Consider the following 16,530-nt stretch of genomic DNA (forward strand, 5'->3'; position numbering starts at 1 on the left):
AAAATTCAAAGAGTGGGTTCAAGTTGACCAACACACAAAGCATAGATGTTGTATGAGGTGGGATCAAGTGATCTTGTCGTATGGTAAGCAATCATGAATTACGCTTTGTGAACTAACTCATCATCTATATGTTTGGTGTTTCTATGTGGGGTTAGATATATATCTTTCCATGGGTTGCATGAGTAGGTATCTTTCCATGGGATTTTGGTTCCGACGGCTAGAGGATCAGATTAGTCCAACTTGTGTTCGACACAAGGTCTAGCCAATGCTCAACAACCAAAATACCTAGCTCGAACTAGTCTGATAGGTGCCAGCGCTCTGGCATAACAGTTGGATTTCGGGGGACCTATGTAAGGGGTTTTTCTCCCCGAATAGATTCTATATTTTATGCAAGTTTCCCCCACCATTGTTGACCTTATTTAACTTGCTGTCTCTCAATTCATGCAATGATTCTTTCATCTCTTTGAGGGAAATGAGAGAGGAGTCCAGATTTTGTTTTCCGCCAATCAATCCCTCTTCTATGTTAAGGGCAATCCTTTGGATCTAGATCTTGTAGTAGTTTGTTGATCTCCTTTTTTGTTTTTCCTCTCATATTCCTCCAAAGCAATTGTTTCGTGTTTGGGATTTGAGACTAAAGAACTTGAGATTTTTTTTGTATTCTTGGCATTCAATTTGGTGCATCAGTTGGAGTTCTTCAAGGTGATTTGTTCAGGGTGAAAGTTCATGAGATTGTTAATCTTGGGTTCGTATAACCCTGGAAGGTTGGCGTTGTTGTGGAGATCAATCTTTGTGGTGTAAGGCTCCATCACATTTTTGGGAGCCTCTGATTAAGCTATGGAGATAATTGCAAGCGTGATTGTAAAGTTTAATTTGCCACCTCCAAGGGCATGACATAGTGGATTGTGGCACCCCACATCGGTTGGGAAGCATTATATCCCCACACATCACCAACGGAGATTAGCTTCCTTTGGAAAGTGAACTTCGAGATACATCTTCGTCTGCACGTGTGTTGGTGTTATCTCTTATACGACATCCACTACTTATATGTATTCACATTGTGATAGCTTTTTTTTTTTTTTGAAACTAGGCAAGAGACTTGCCATTCATTGATATAGGAGAAGAGAATGGCCAGTTTATGAGGGAAACTAGCCGAAAACCGATACAACACAACACAACACGCCGGCCCCGGGGCCGCGCACCACACGAGCCGACGGCCTAGCCACCCCAGTGGCCAAGGCCGACACCCTAAAAACACCTCAAAACGCGACAAGGCGGAGGCAAAACACGGAGCCGCCGCTCCGACAACCACGCCGACCCCCGGGGCCGCGCACCACCTAGCCGAAGACAAGCCGAGGACGAAACCGACTGGACAGACAACACAAACAACAAACTTGCAGTGAAGGGCCTCCACAGCGATGCCTCCAACGAGGGGAGCGACGTCCAAGAGCGCCGCCATCACCGGCATCGGCCGAGGCCGGTGCAGGGTTTTCACCCGGAGCACACCAAAACCGAAGACGTGTTCGCTTGACCGCCGAGTCGAGGAATCCAAACCGCTCGTCGACGCCGACAACCAACTCGCTCCACAGCTCCCTCCGGCCGACGGAGCAACCAAGGCGAGGACCCCAGCAGGCAAAACGACACAGGAAAGTGTCGCCCTCGCCCGATCCCACGAGGAATCAGGGTTTCCCCTGGAGCACCCGGGCGGAGGCGCAAGAACACCACCTCGACGACGCCTCCAAGGAGGTTACGATGCCAGAAAGGCGCCGCCGCCGTCGGTTCCAGCCGCAGCCAGAACAAGACTTTCGCCCGGCAGAGAGTCGCAACCTCACACCCGCCGCAAAGGGCCGACCAGACCACCATCAACACCCGGCGCGCCGACACCGCGCCACAGCCACCACCACCACCAATCCAGAGAGCTCCGCGAGCACGACCGACACCCACCGCACCTCGCGGAGATGAGAGGTCGGGCTGCGCAGCATGCGGCCGACAGAGCACCGCCAAGGAGCACCGTAGGCACCGCCGGAACGCCACGAAGGAGGGGGCGCCGAACAACACCGAAGCGGAGACTCGAAGACGAACGCCAACGTCCGCAGGCCTGAGCTCCCCGGACCAGCCGCCGCACCGCCCACGCGGCCGCCACACACTGACGAGGATGGGGACTGGGGTGCCCCGGCCCTACGGGCCCCAGCCCGCGCCGCACCACCGGCCGACCCGCTGCATCTCGCACAACCCCGCCGCCAGCACCGCCAAGGTGCCCAGCAGCAGACGCGACGAGACGCGCACCCCGCGCTTGCAGCCGCCGGGGCCAGCTCCGCGGCCCGCCAAAGCCCATCTGGGCCCGATCCGTAGAGCACGAACGGACAGCAGAGGAGCCACCGTCGCGAGGAAGCCGAGCACGGCAGCCGGCGTCGATTGGCGCTCGTCGCCGGGAGACCATGACCCCTCGCCGCCGCCTTGCCGTCGAAAACCACGCCGCCGCCACCGGAGAGCCCCTCCACCGACAAGCGCATGGAGAAAAATGCCCCGCCGCCACCATCACCGGCCACCGCCTGGAGCTTTTGTCCGGCGTGACCTCCGGCGGCGGCGAGGATGGGGGATGAGGGAGAGGTCTGGAGCTGGCGGCGCGGTCGCCCCCGAGTCGCCTAAGAGCAGGCGACGCGAGGGAGGGGAAAGAGAGTTATGTCTCCATTGTGATAGCTTTCACGCTTGAAGTTATCTTGCTATCTCATAGTTGCTTGTATCTTGCTTAGCATAAGTTATTGGTGCACATAGTTGGGCCTAACATACATAGGTTTTGTGCTTGATAAATTAAACGCTAGCTTACTTCCACATTTATAATAGACAAAATCATGATTTTTTTAAACTGCATACTCAACACCCCCCTCTAGGCAACATCTAGGTCGTTTCAACCTTGCTATATGTTATATGACATACCCCGCTCCACACCCTCCCTCCTTTCTATGTACAGACACATAGCTGACTACTTATGCCCGTCTAACCACCAATTAAAAACTTTTGTATTTGATTCCAACTCATTATCTGTGAAAAATCATACAGTAAATAAAAAATATTGACACTAATTTGTGTTGAAGCCGTATTTTCTGCTAGAAGTTGCAACAATTGTGCGATTTTGATTTTGACAATAGCAGGTGGACGAGTTAGGTATGATCAGTATTACTTTTCTAGGATATAAAGCAAGCATGGGCATATAAGCCATACACAGATACCAATTTGCAGTGTCCAAAACGCGAGGTAAACTAGGTAATACATGTACTAGTCAACTCCTCGGAAAGAGCTCAGTTATACAACGGGTTAGATAACCATTCAACCTACTTGTACTTGATCATATACAATGCATTTTATTGACCAAAATATGCATCAATATCTCATAATAAGTGGCAACATCAACTAGGATGACTAGACACTGACTCATGCAGGAAGATATATCAAATAATCTGATAAGGTCTGCTTGATTCCAAAATATTAATTTGCAGCTAGAATTTGAAACAAAATGTTTTTATGCAGAAAAAAATACTGGAAAATACTCTTTCCGTCGAAAACAAGTGAATATGATTGAACCTTGATTTGTTCCATTCCTTAGCTAGTTTGGTTCGGATGAGGTGGATTTCGTTCAGTGACGTGGCAGTGGCAGATCAAACAGGCATCAAAATCAGTCTGGATCAACACAAACAGTGACTTGGCAGTGGCGGATTAAGCAGGCATCAGAATCGTGACGTGTCAGTGGCGGATTAAGCAGGCTTCAAAATCACTCTGGCTCACCACGAATCAAAGGCAGGAAAAGATGGAGGCATCGGAGACGAACTAGCTGAGCCGCCACACATGGCACTCCACCCTTCAATAATTCTATTGGCTAGATCACACTTTCTGCAAAACTAATTTAATCAGTCGATGTATCAAAAGGAGGAGTGTATGTGGTACATGGTTTACATGCTATATTAAGGACTGAAAATATTAATCACAAAGGCTACGACCAGGGTGGGCTTAGAGGAGTATTTTCAAGTTTCTCGTCTTGATTTTTATGGCGATGTTACTTGAATTTTCACTATTCCCTTCAATTCTAATTTATTGGCGCCGATGTATCTATACATGTTTTAATGTGTATATTTGTTCATTTAAAAAAATGCTAAGTCTACTAATTTAAAACCGAGAGAGTATTATATTCCAGCTGGATGCATGGTCCTGGGTAGCTTAACAACATGCATTATATCTGTCAGCATTTGCATGCATACACCAGATACGTACTATTGCAGCTAGCACAATGCATGTGCATGTGTGTATTGTTCCTTGTTTTCTACTCTATTATTTGCATCTGGCACGCAGCAGCTCACAAATGAGTGTCGGTGCCACCTTATGCGGTACCTAAAACCTGTGTGTATTTGCAGCATTCTGGGGTGCAACTTGAGCTGCACATGGATGTTACTACAAGAGTGAAGTAGGAGTGAGTAGTGTCCTTGTCAGAATTCAGATTTTTTTTGTATGAAGTGTATAATTATATATGCATAGATGCATGTGGCCTATGCTTACTACAGAGCAGCACAGTACAGCGGATACCAATTTTCTTTTGAGGGTTAAGCGGATACCAATTTAATAAGCAGCTGATCACACAGCACAGTGGTAGTGATCATTGCCTGTCAAGGGGCAGTAGTGAGGAGATGGAGAAAGGTAATCACATGCTGTCAAGGAGTTAAGTAGTCCACAGATGCTGTCATTGGTTGGTCTGGAGGAGACATCAGTTGCATCACTGGAATAGAAACAGTCTTCCAAACATTAGGTGGATCTAGGTCCAGATATGTGACCAATTTGTTTTGGATCATCATCAAAGTCAGATAACACATGCCTGCACTGCATGCAGCAAGAACACGCATCAAATTTATATGTTGATGCCCAGTGATCTTACCGAAGCAAGAATGATAATTGTTAATCTTGTGATTTTTTGATAACCATAAGAAAAAACAATGGGAGAAAAGTCCACTGGAACAACTCTAGGGGAGTCAAACCAACGGCCTGAAAACCTGTGGTATAAATACATCCTGGAACACTTCATAGGCAGTCTGTAGGCAAGATATGGGATCAAATACGATCCCATTTACATGTGGACAGATGCTTGTGAGATGCCACTCAACATCTGAATATCCATTTCATAGATCCAACACAAAGTAAATTTTGGGCTATTTATGTTAGCTTGTTTGTACATGCACATGGGTCATGATACATTTGTCCAAATCAAGGCGATTTCTCACACTCACACTCCAACTATGGATGGTAGGCAGGTCCATAAGGTCTTTTCCCCATTTTATTTCTTAATTTTGATCAGTTTATTAATCTTTCTTTGTCTTGGCGTAATGGTAGGTGAGACACTTGATGGTGATGCTCTGTCTACTTTCTAGATTCATGGGAGCAGCAGATACATTTCCTTCCATATGAGTGTTGCCGACACTTTCCTCTCTGCAATAAACAAAGATACAGAGGGTAAAAATACAGCACATAAGCTGGCTAGATTTGGACTCTGGAGGAAGACTAAATGCAATAGGTTAGCAGTTGGCTTAAGATCTGCATCTCTCTCACCCAACAATTACCAGGCAGCTTCCATATGCAGTTCAACTACGGATCTGGAGTTCAAGTCTAGGAGAGAAAAATACCTAATCAATTCCCAGCTAGTATACATTACTTTTGTGATTTCTGTTAGTGGACAGTCAAGAGGCAATACAAGTAACATGTTCTTAATTAATATATGCAAAAGGAAGAAAAACCAATCAATTGCTGCTATTGGTGTGCATTGTCAGTACTCAGTAGTGCAGCAAGTGGTCTAAGGAGCTGTTGGTACAGCTAAAACCAGTACACAATTTCCCCCGTCGCTCCCTTTTCTCATCACAGCCTTCACTACTACTGCAAGTGTGCACCTCTTTTTATATATTCCAACCCTCCTCTTATCTTCACAAGAATATATTCCAACAAAAGAAGAAAATATAAACATGGGTGAGGAAAAAAAATCCAAGTTCCTCTTGCACGTAGCTTACATGGGACGCATTATATCGAAGAAGACGATGTCCCACACCTCGCACGGACCACCAAAATATCACGGTCCCATGCATCATGGCTCACCTTATCTCCGAAACCCGATGTAAATGGCGAAAATGAAGTTTAGCGGTTTTCGAGCTCGAGAAACATGCAATTCGATAGCACACATCAGGAAAAATATCCAAAACCATGGAGAGTCTGTGGCTGGTCTGCGAGAAAATATGTTTGCATTATCCGGCAGAAGGAAAGTGTGTGATCCTCAGGATGGGGCATATCACATTCAGTCTTTCAGGCCTCTACCCAAGGTGTGATCTGGTTCAGGCATCTCCTGCTCCCCACCTATGCCTTATCCTTCTTCAAGGCCATTGGAGGACACAAATTGTACATCCATTGGCTGTGACTTGTGATGAGTGTGACCAGCTGTGTGCACTTAATAGTGAGAGAGATGCATAGGTTTGTAGTACTCTAGCAGAACATGTCCTATGGTTCTATCTTGGTGACCACATGGTGGCCAACTGTCGAATTACTACGCCATTTGGTTTCTAGCTTACTTCCTTCCAGCTTGCAGTTCACTAGGAATAGTTTAGTCCCGGTTTATTTTAATGATTGTTATGCCACGGGAGACAGTTAGTCCAAGATATTAACTTTGTCAGGGATGACTGCAAAACATGACAATTTTCTGAATCACAGTCAAAATTGATTTGGGGTGCAACTTCACAGCACGGTGTCAAGACACAGGATATTGATCCACAGGTCAGTTTCATGAGAACTCAATAGTATCCATATGAAATCCTGGTTACTCCTATCTTGATACACTACAAAACGACGTGTGCTCTACGTGGAGTCTCTAGATGGTCACCAAGTCAATGGTGATCTCCTTGGACCATTTTTTTTAACATAACAAAAGGTGTGTATTAAGCAGGCTAATCACATTCACACACTCTGTGCAAACATAAATAAGCACTAGGAGAGGCGTGAACGTCTGAATTTATACCACTAGGCATCTCTATCTGTCTCAACTCTAAAGTATATAGAGTCATTTTCAGCATCCAGAAAGAGATGCACAGTCTCAACTCTCAAGTGTAGGGTCATTTTCAGCATCCAGAAAGAGATGCACATATCCAGTGGAGCTGGTGGCAAACCAACCTTTTTCTCTCTATGGGAGATATGCACGCATGTCCTAAAGTTCTAACCAGACTTGTGGTAACATCAAGTCATGCTTATGATTAGACAATGTCCTAAAAAGACAACCAGGACATTATTCCTATTCATCTTTATACTCCATGTCATCAATCTAGGATAGACATACCGAGGTGAGGCCCAATCAGGTCTTGCAAATGAGACACGTTATATCTTCACATGCTAAAAGTAGATGCTTTTGGAATATAGCGCAACAGATTGACGTCTTCAAGAAAAAAGAGGAATAAATTCATAACAGATTGATAGGGCTGCACAATGGACGAACCATAACAGATTGATAGGGTTTTCATGGAAATCTACTTTCTTTGACAGACTACACAGCTAGTATCATTTACCATCAACGGAGTGAAATTTGCAAGACTAGCCTACATAAACCGTAGGAGTTGGACCATGAACTGGTCCTCATTTCTGTTCTGTTGAATACATTTATTTTCCTTCCGATAGGTGCCTGATAGGATACCTTATTTTTTCCAGTCCGATGAAGTTTGCGATTAACCACATGCCAGTATCTGGTATATCTTAGCGATAGTCAAATGACCCAATGAGGCGCAAGATACTTAAATGGTTAACAGATGGACACGTGAATTCGATGTGACCTATAAATCAATAATACATGACTACATCAGCCAGATGTTTCAGGACTCAGACGGTTCTGTGCTACAAAACTATTACATTTTTTTAGAATACAGTAAAAATGGGCAAAGGAGTTTCCACCTTGTCCAAGCCTCCCAGGAAAAGATAATTTGGCTTGAGCGTGAAGCAGTTCACTACAGCACCACAAACTTAAACCACACGTTGTACCCATGTTCTACACCTAGCTGTTTGCTCTGGCCAGTAAACCAGAAAAGGATGGAACAGGTGAGTTCCTCATTTGTTCTTGAGCTTGCTTTATCTCCTCAGGATCTTCAAGTATAAAACACAAACAAAGTCAGGTAGGAACAGGAATGAAGTCAATGAAATATCATTGCAAGGAAGTATTCATCGAATCGTACATTTTACAGATCTGTAAGATAGATTACATCTCACTTTCTGTCAGTATGGACAGAAATACTATGCATAATGTAAAGTTAATTAGAGAAACAGAGCACTGTAAATAAAAGTGTCACTGCTACAAAATCATTGTATTAAAATGAAACAGGCTGCCCAGCCGCCCAGCATAAAAGCACTTAGCAGAAAACGATGGACTGTACATACAACAGCCCTCTGAATAGACAGATACTGCGTAGAGCATGTATTAGCATAAAAGGGTTTCAGGAGCACAAAACGCAAATGAGCAGGAGTTACTTTAATTTAAAAACACTATTGCCAAACATGTCATTTCATGTTACTGTTCTGGATGGACGAACAAGCTGGGAAATGCCAGTTGAGCAACAAAGATGAATATTATATCTTCTACTGTATAAGTCTGTACGAGTTATGTGGTTCAGACTGACAGACTGCAGAGAACTCATTAAGCATGAACCTTAATCTCTCAAGCTTCTACTTGGTTAATATTACAAACATGAAGTTTCTAGTTTTCTCTTGGGAGTGAAATGTCTGTAATGTGCTTATGGGCCACATACCTATGTTCTCCATCATCTTGGGCATAACGAAGACCATTAGGACCATGAAACCAACCATCAAACCCATCGGGCTCTTCAGAAGTGACATAATGTTGAAGGGCTCCCTCACCTGGGGAAAACAGATACAGATACATAAGTCCGTTCAGAAAGAATTTGATAACAGCAAGCAGTGAAGGTAACATGTAAACACAAAAAAAAACTATAGCATTAGAAACCTCATAGTACTGCTCTGCTTTCAGAGGTTCCAAAACAAGCTCATTTAGAACTCTTCTGTTTTCAGTCAATGCTGCTTGAATGTGTCCAGGATTCCTGGCACTGATGTCCACTCGAACCTATCACGCCACAGAATAGAGAATCAACTGTTTAGTGTCCATTTCGCTCATATTACAATGAAGTTGGCTAGTAAATACTTACTGGTGAAAAGAAGTATCCAAGTGAGGAGACTTCAATCAAATGAGTTCCGGCTGGCACGTTGTGGCTTAAGAATATTAGGTCAAGGAGTAACGGTAGTAAGCTGAGGCACATTGCACAAGGATAATGAAACCTTTATACAAGTACAATAAACAATAGCTAGACGGATAATGACAACGACAAATTCTTCACTTAGGACCCCACAAGACCCTCTTCTATCTTTTTCGAAAAGAAAAGCATCCTTACAGAAAAGGAAATTTAAGACCATGATGCATCAGGCAAAGGATAAATTGGGCATAATTATATTAATGCAAAATTCCCTCATAAGAGAAGTCAAAACAGATTTGGAGGTACGTGGTATAACATTGTTTTTGTAGGATACAAGGCAAAGTATCCGTCTGGCCTGGCGAATGTAACCTTCTGACCACCATTAAGTATCACTTTTGTGTTCGATGTCTTGGCTGGAAGACCAAAGCCCTTTGCACTTGCAGCTATAAGCACAACAAACAAAAAGTAATATCAGGTCAACCTCGTAGGAGGATATTAGTACCTTTCAGCTCCACAAATATGGAAACTTAATCTCTAACAGCGTGTTTGGTTGGGAGGAGTTGGAGGTAGGGAATGGGAGTTGAAGGTATATGGAGTTTTAATCCACCGATTGTTTGGATGGAATGGGACTTGGCTAGGGAATTGGAGAGGGAATTCACGTGGTAAACTCCCACAAAACTCTTACCTGGGGGAGGGTAGGTAATTCAGATGGGGGATTGGGAATTCACGTTAACTCCCATTCCCTTTCCCTTTAATTGCCAAACAAGCTGTAAGGGCACTTCAAGGAGCGAAATGCTAAGATCATAAATCCTAATCAGTTGTTTGGATAGTTGGATAGCAAAAAAAAAAAAAGAACCATGCCTTAGCAATTTACGATCGGCTGAAATAATCTAGCACCGAAAATTCCAATGATTGCCCACATGCTGAAATGCTCCCACTAAACATTACCAAGAACTGGTCAATAAAATATCATGCAATATTCATTTCTTGGTGTGTTTTCAAATACTCCGGTAAACATTTGCTTGCACAATTGTTGATTCTGGCAGAGGTAGAGAGAAAGGCATGTTGATTTGCTTGTGGGGGATCTGGACCGATCACACGTTCCCGCTCTCTCTCAACACGAAACTACCGAATGCTTGCATAGTTTCCTACGGCAATTGATTCTGTTACACAGAACAAAACGATGCAACAACCAGATCATAATTTCACCTCGGTTCGCATTTCAAAGATAAAATTGGATAACATAAGTTACTATGTAGATAGCTTAGCAATGGCAAAGGTAAGACAGCGAAGTAGTTCGAAGTTCCTAGTAGCATGGACTGCAACGCATAGCACACTACAGTGGGATCAGCATCGACACACGTAGCAGTTATCACTACTTCGATCACGCACCCATCTACAGATCACAACAGACAATTCTACCAGATCGTTCCCAGCCGAGCATGAAACTGAGTCACGCTTACCCACTAATAAGTAATAACCCACACAATTATAGTTAACAGCCGCATGTAATTCTGCACCCTGAGCTTACGCAGGCGCGATCCGCAGCGATCCAAGCGTAGCAACAGCCCAACAACAATACGCATCTCGCGAGCAAAACTGAACCGGATTCGTTCAAAGCCCCGTGGGGCGGGCAGAGCCGGGAACTAACCGTCGATCTTGATGCGGCCGGCGATGGTGTACCCCTCAGCGGATCTGCACCCACAAGGCGGTAGTCAGCTAGAGCTTCCCGCCGATCGGATCACGGATGGAAAACGAGCGGGGGCGAGTAGAGAGGGGCACCTACCCGGGCTGATCCGCCGCCGCGCCGCCGAGGCACGCGGCCGCGAGGACGGCGAGGACGAGGAGGGCGCCGCGGATGGGGCTCATCGTCGCGGCGGTGGTCGTCGTCGTCGAGGTCGAGGAGTCAGACGAGACGATAGAGCTTCGGTCGGTTCGGCCCTCGGTATCCTCGCCCGCCTTGTACATCTGGGCCTGGACCTATAGGGCTTCACTTGGGCCGGGCCGTCGTTAGAACGCGGCCCACCAGGGAGTGGGGCCCGCGCAACTACTCCTTTACGTACGAGCCGCTCTGTCAGTGACAGGCAGTTTCGGGAGTCGTCATCTTCTTCCCCGGCTTGCTTGCCGCCACACGCTCCGACGCGGCGACGGCGAGGCCACGCCATCCATCTCCGCCGCCGCTATTCTCCACCACTCGGCTCCCGCTCCAGCGCCCCGCGCGCTCCGCTCTCTCCGGCAGCGGTAAGCGAATCCCTCTGCCTCTGTTCCTCTCCCGCCTCATCGCCTCGCTCCGGCCGGCGTGGCGGCGGGTCAGATCCCGGAGCGTTCCAAGTGTCCCCTCTTCGTATTTTTGTTGTTGTTAATTAGCGGGCGCGCTTGGTTGATTCCGCGGCTTTGACTGGCTGGTTCCGCGTAGTGGGGGTACCTGGGCTCGATTTGATGGCGTTGGGAGGTTGGAGGAGCGGGAGTTGCCCGGATCAGTGCCATCAGTTATCCGCCGGCCGATCGGCGGCCAAAACTAGCGTGAGGTGCGTCTGTCTCCCAGGGTGGACCTGGCCGGAGTTGGTAGGCAGGGAAACAAGCGAGAGCTCATTGCCTTATTCTGCGTCTGTGCTACAGTGCTAGTGAGTGATTGTGCGTGCGAGTAAGGTTGTTTCGCAAGCAAAGGAGCCAGTGTCAGTTTCGGTTTAGATCGATTGGCGGCTTTGCTTCGGATCTGCGAGCAGAGTTGACTGACGAGATATTATTATTTTATAGTAGTACAACATCAGGGTTGTTTGTTTGTTGTTCTTTTACCTGTCTGGAGACTGTCTGTCGTGCACCAGTACTAATGACAATGCTAGTACCTTCTTCATGAATCTTATGTGTGTTGGGTGACGAGTGAATTTCGATGGACAGCCCATGGTCACAGTCACGTGAATCTATGTGTGAACTTTTAGGCTGATAGGGCATCACAGTTGTTTGTTCTGAACAAATATCCGCACTATTGGGAACTTTAATGGACACGTGTTAACAATCGCATGAATCTCATATGTCTGTTTTGCAATTGGATTTCTAGACTGAAGGGGCATCGCCGTTGTTTCGGAAAAGTGATGGGGTGGGGCTTGGCGGCGTTATTACTGCTACATGCTCTGTTATGCCTGGCCAATGGTGTCTACTCTGGCCGCACGAGTTCTTATGTGCGTGGAGAGTTCCCGTCTACTGATATACCTCTAGAAAGTGACTGGTTTGCAACTCCAAATGGTTACAATGCTCCACAGCAGGTATGGAACTTTGCTACTTAGATGTTAGTTCATTATAGTGGTTCGGTTATGTACATGGTATTCACTGCTTATCTGGTTGCCAGGTTCATATCACTCAAGGTGACTATGACGGAAAGGCTGTTATAATATCATGGGTTACTGCGTCAGAACCTGCCCCGAGTGAAGTGTTTTACAGTAAAGAAGAGAACCGCTATGATCAGAAAGCAGCAGGAGAAATGACTAATTATACATTTTATGACTATAAATCTGGATACATACACCATTGCCTTGTTGATGGCCTTGAGGTGATATACCTTATTTTTTATGTCCATTATAGTTTGCATTATATTCTTATGCAATTTATATCTGCTGCACTGTTATAATAATTGTCCCTGCCAAACATGGCAGCTCAATCTGTATATTTTGGCATGATATCCACTGTACAAATTGATTATCTATTTCTTAGTATCGGTGGAGCATTCACCCTGAGTTAGTTTCTACCCCACTCAATGATGAAGATATTATGTTTGTATCTAACCCTGTACAAATTAGTTACAACACAAATTCTGAATTTTTGCCATTGTTTGCAGTATAACACTAAGTACTACTACAAGATTGGAACCGGAGATTCAGCTCGAGAATTTTGGTTTCAAACACCGCCAGCAATTGATGCAGATGCATCCTACACATTTGGAATCATAGGTTTGCCATCTCTTATTTTATTACCTTTTGTTCATAGCATGTTGTCGTTGCATTACTTTGGATGTCTACAACATTTGCTGTAGCTAAGGACCTTGGTGCATGAATGGAAAATTTGGCTAGTTGGCTTTAGATTCATGATTTTCCTTTTTTCCTGTTAGCAGTACTGTAACAATTTAGCTCAAGTATTCATTCTCTCTCCCTTTCCAAATTCTCTAGTATGTTGTGTTACTGCTAGGATAAAAAAAAAAGGAAAAGTGGTTATCAGATTTATCATATAGTAGGTAAGACATGGACTTAGTAATGCACCAATGCAGCGATTCAAGTAGTTTGATCTCATTTGTTTCTGGCTCACTTTACTAGGTGATCTGGGGCAAACGTTTAACTCTCTTTCAACTCTTCAACATTATGAGAAAAGTGGAGGACAAAGTGTTTTATTTGTTGGGGACTTGTCATATGCTGATAGATATGAACATAATGATGGCATTCGGTGGGATTCTTGGGGTCGACTTGTTGAACGTAGTACTGCATATCAACCATGGATATGGAATACTGGGAACCATGAAATTGAATACAGGCCTGATCTGGTATGTTCTCAATCTGTGTGTAATTATGGCTGTGCAATTTCATACTCTACCACGTCTATATGCTTAAAAACCTTTTAGCCTTTGTTCAGAACAGAGTTATTTTTTTATTCGAACAAGGAAGCCTATTTTCCGAGTAGAGTCAGGTTTCCATTTGAGCATTTAACTGAGCTTGCCATTGCCACTTCTTAACTCTGACCTTAATCATATTTGATATTATAGGGAGAAACTTCTACATTCAAGCCATATCTTCACAGATATAGAACACCATATTTGGCATCGAGTAGCAGCTCCCAAATGTGGTATGCAGTCAGGCGTGCATCTGCGCATATTATCGTGCTCTCTAGCTATTCTCCATTTGGTCAGTTCCTTTTCCTGCTTGCTTTCTTTTTTCTGCCAAGCATGTTTAAAAGTCGTCCTTTAAAAATTGTATATCAGAAATTAAAGCCAATAATTGTTCACGTAGAATACCAGAGAAATTAAGACTTATTTGCTATTTGTTCTGTTGATACATGAAACTTTTACCATATCTCACTACACAGAGACTGATAGTCAGAACTTAGCAATCTAAAAGATGTGTCTAATTTCATTGAAAGTCTGAAAGTGTTGTTAACCATTTTTTTCTTCAGAGACACCTTCTCTGGGGTATAGCTGTAAGACATTGTTCGAACTTGTAGTTACCAGATGAGTGGTCCTTATGCATAGTACTATATGGTTTGGGTTCACGCCTTCACTGTGGGCTACTTCTTTTAAATTCCTCTGTAAACCTGAACCCTATACCCAAATCGGTTCATATTTTGATTATTTTGATGTGAACTGCTATGCGAAACGATTAACGATCACTAGTAATATCTGTACACTGATAACATGTTCTGACCATAAATTATATTTTAGAAACATGCATGATTGGACAGCTGGATGTTCTAGACACTTGAAGATTTCGTTGATTATTCTTATTCTGATACAAGTATGTTTTGTGAACTTGCATGTGGTATTTATCAGTAAAATACACTCCTCAATGGATGTGGCTGAAGGGTGAACTGGCGTGCGTGGACAGGGAGAAGACGCCTTGGCTTATTGTTCTCATGCATTCTCCTATGTACAACAGCAATGATGCACATTATATGGAAGGGGAAAGTATGAGGGCTGCTTTCGAGGAATGGTTTGTCAAGTACAAGGTGGACTTGGTATTTGCAGGTCATGTCCATGCTTATGAGAGATCGGTAAATTCTTCAGTCCATTCTTGAGCACATGCTCCTTCTTAATGAATAAATTGCTGATTTCTCATGATACTTATTCTGAATGAACTGCATGCAGTATCGTATATCCAACATCAAATACAACATCACATCGGGAACTCGGTACCCAGTGCCAGACAAGTCTGCTCCTGTATACATAACTGTTGGTGATGGAGGCAACCAGGAAGGGCTTGCCTCGAAGTAAGAGCAAGACACTATTATTGATTAGATTCTGTTTATTGCACTTGTGCAGTGCTTGCTCATTTGGTCAATCTCTGAATGTTGCAGGTTTAACGATCCGCAGCCAGACTACTCCGCGTACCGGGAGGCCAGCTATGGCCATTCGACTCTTGAACTGAAAAACAGGACACATGCCATCTACCAGTGGAACAGGAACGACGACGGGAAGCACGTGCCAGCGGACAACGTGGTGTTCCATAACCAATACTGGTGAGTGCAGTACTTGATACGGCGACTGCTGCTCTTGTAAGTTGTAATCTACCGTTGTGTTTCTAACTAGGAATATTTGGCAGGGCAAGCAACACGCGCCGCAGGAGGCTGAAGAAGAGCCACCTGCGCTACGAGAGCCTCGAGGACCTCATGTCCATGCTCTAGGACCTGCTCTGGCAGGACGTTTGTAGCACAATATAGCTCTGTTGCTTTGCTTGTGTATCTGGTGCCTTACAAAGCAGCCTTGGTTGTGCAAGACGGATTATCAGATTCGGTGCAAGCAGGCGTACAGAAGCCTGTGGAGTTCCATTATTGCAAGATTGTGCTGAGAAATTGGTTGTCACACATGTAAAATTTCACGATTATAGGATAGCCACTGTATGGCCAATTGGATTGTTCAATTCAATACATTTGAATAAGTAAGTTGATGCCGTGAATGAAAATTTATCCTAATTCTTTCGACCTTGGCCAGTTCTCCGCGAAATTCCTGGTGTTCCAGACGACTTGATGTTGGGCAAAGATTCCCCGACAGCAACGGCGACTGGACCTCGCCGTCGTCGTCGCTGCTGAGCCGACGTGGACGCATGGCGGCGATAAGAAACCGACGGCTGCATGAGGTCAAGCGAACCCATTGTTAAAGCCCAGCTGCCCAGCTTTATTACGAGGATCTGATCAGGAGTCGACAGTGATGCTGCTGGTGCCGTGGTTTTCGGCATCTTAAATTAATTAAATCGGTGCCTCTGCCGTGGCCGACATCGTTGTCCACTGGTGCCGTGCGTTCCATCTGAAGCGGTTGGATCGTACAGTCTGAATTCATAAATCGATGTCGACCTGGGCTTCCACGTCGTCACTCGTGTCTGGACACGATGATACTGTAGCAACATGCCATGATGAAAACGGATCTAATCGGATTGAATTTCGTTGTTATCATGTTCTACACCATATCCTCATGATGGATTTGGCGCGAATCGGATAATTTCGGTTTATGGATTTAAATCTAAAAATATGAGACCGCGGAATTGGAGCGGACTCAGGACAGAAACACGAATAATCAGGT

The 16,530-nt window shown here is 44.9% G+C and overlaps 2 protein-coding genes and 2 long non-coding RNA genes across 4 annotated transcripts; 2 read left to right on the forward strand and 2 right to left on the reverse strand.

The window, feature by feature from the left end:
- The first annotated feature begins 5,084 nt into the window (after window positions 1–5,084).
- Window positions 5,085–5,745, forward strand: LOC124684586. Its single transcript, XR_006997068.1, has 2 exons — window positions 5,085–5,283; window positions 5,371–5,745. It is a non-coding gene; the product is annotated as an uncharacterized LOC124684586 (long non-coding RNA).
- On the reverse strand, window positions 5,297–5,921 carry LOC124684587. Its single transcript, XR_006997069.1, has 2 exons — window positions 5,808–5,921; window positions 5,297–5,466 (listed from the first exon to the last, which is right to left on the reverse strand). It is a non-coding gene; the product is annotated as an uncharacterized LOC124684587 (long non-coding RNA).
- Window positions 5,922–7,824: 1,903 nt separating this feature from the next.
- LOC124701566 (ER membrane protein complex subunit 7 homolog) lies at window positions 7,825–11,138 on the reverse strand. Its single transcript, XM_047233658.1, has 7 exons — window positions 11,047–11,138; window positions 10,912–10,955; window positions 9,595–9,703; window positions 9,216–9,279; window positions 9,017–9,133; window positions 8,802–8,910; window positions 7,825–8,142 (listed from the first exon to the last, which is right to left on the reverse strand). Exons 1-7 carry the CDS (start codon window positions 11,127–11,129, stop codon window positions 8,054–8,056), a joined length of 615 nt encoding a protein of 204 aa, XP_047089614.1. The 5' UTR covers window positions 11,130–11,138; the 3' UTR covers window positions 7,825–8,053.
- A 1,169-nt stretch (window positions 11,139–12,307) lies between these two features.
- LOC124701559 (phosphoenolpyruvate phosphatase) lies at window positions 12,308–15,932 on the forward strand. The gene is made up of 9 exons (XM_047233645.1): window positions 12,308–12,523; window positions 12,607–12,807; window positions 13,093–13,204; window positions 13,565–13,788; window positions 14,008–14,146; window positions 14,788–15,008; window positions 15,103–15,224; window positions 15,312–15,473; window positions 15,557–15,932. Exons 1-9 carry the CDS (start codon window positions 12,353–12,355, stop codon window positions 15,636–15,638), a joined length of 1,434 nt encoding a protein of 477 aa, XP_047089601.1. The 5' UTR covers window positions 12,308–12,352; the 3' UTR covers window positions 15,639–15,932.
- Window positions 15,933–16,530: the final 598 nt, after the last annotated feature.

This window comes from Lolium rigidum, chromosome 1, assembly GCF_022539505.1.
Source record: "Lolium rigidum isolate FL_2022 chromosome 1, APGP_CSIRO_Lrig_0.1, whole genome shotgun sequence".
NCBI classification, from domain to species: Eukaryota; Viridiplantae; Streptophyta; class Magnoliopsida; order Poales; family Poaceae; genus Lolium; species Lolium rigidum.

Coding starts and splice junctions, on each gene's coding strand:
- LOC124701559 (XM_047233645.1), top strand. CDS start 12,353: ATGGGGTGGGGCTTGGCGGCGTTATTACTGCTACATGCTCTGTTATGC. Junction 12,524..12,606: donor GTTACAATGCTCCACAGCAG/GTATGGAACTTT, acceptor TCTGGTTGCCAG/GTTCATATCACTCAAGGTGA. Junction 15,225..15,311: donor CAGGAAGGGCTTGCCTCGAA/GTAAGAGCAAGA, acceptor TGAATGTTGCAG/GTTTAACGATCCGCAGCCAG.
- LOC124701566 (XM_047233658.1), bottom strand. CDS start 11,129: ATGAGCCCCATCCGCGGCGCCCTCCTCGTCCTCGCCGTCCTCGCGGCC. Junction 9,704..10,911: donor CGGCCGCATCAAGATCGACG/GTTAGTTCCCGG, acceptor TTGTGCTTATAG/CTGCAAGTGCAAAGGGCTTT. Junction 9,134..9,215: donor TTGGATACTTCTTTTCACCA/GTAAGTATTTAC, acceptor GTGGCGTGATAG/GTTCGAGTGGACATCAGTGC.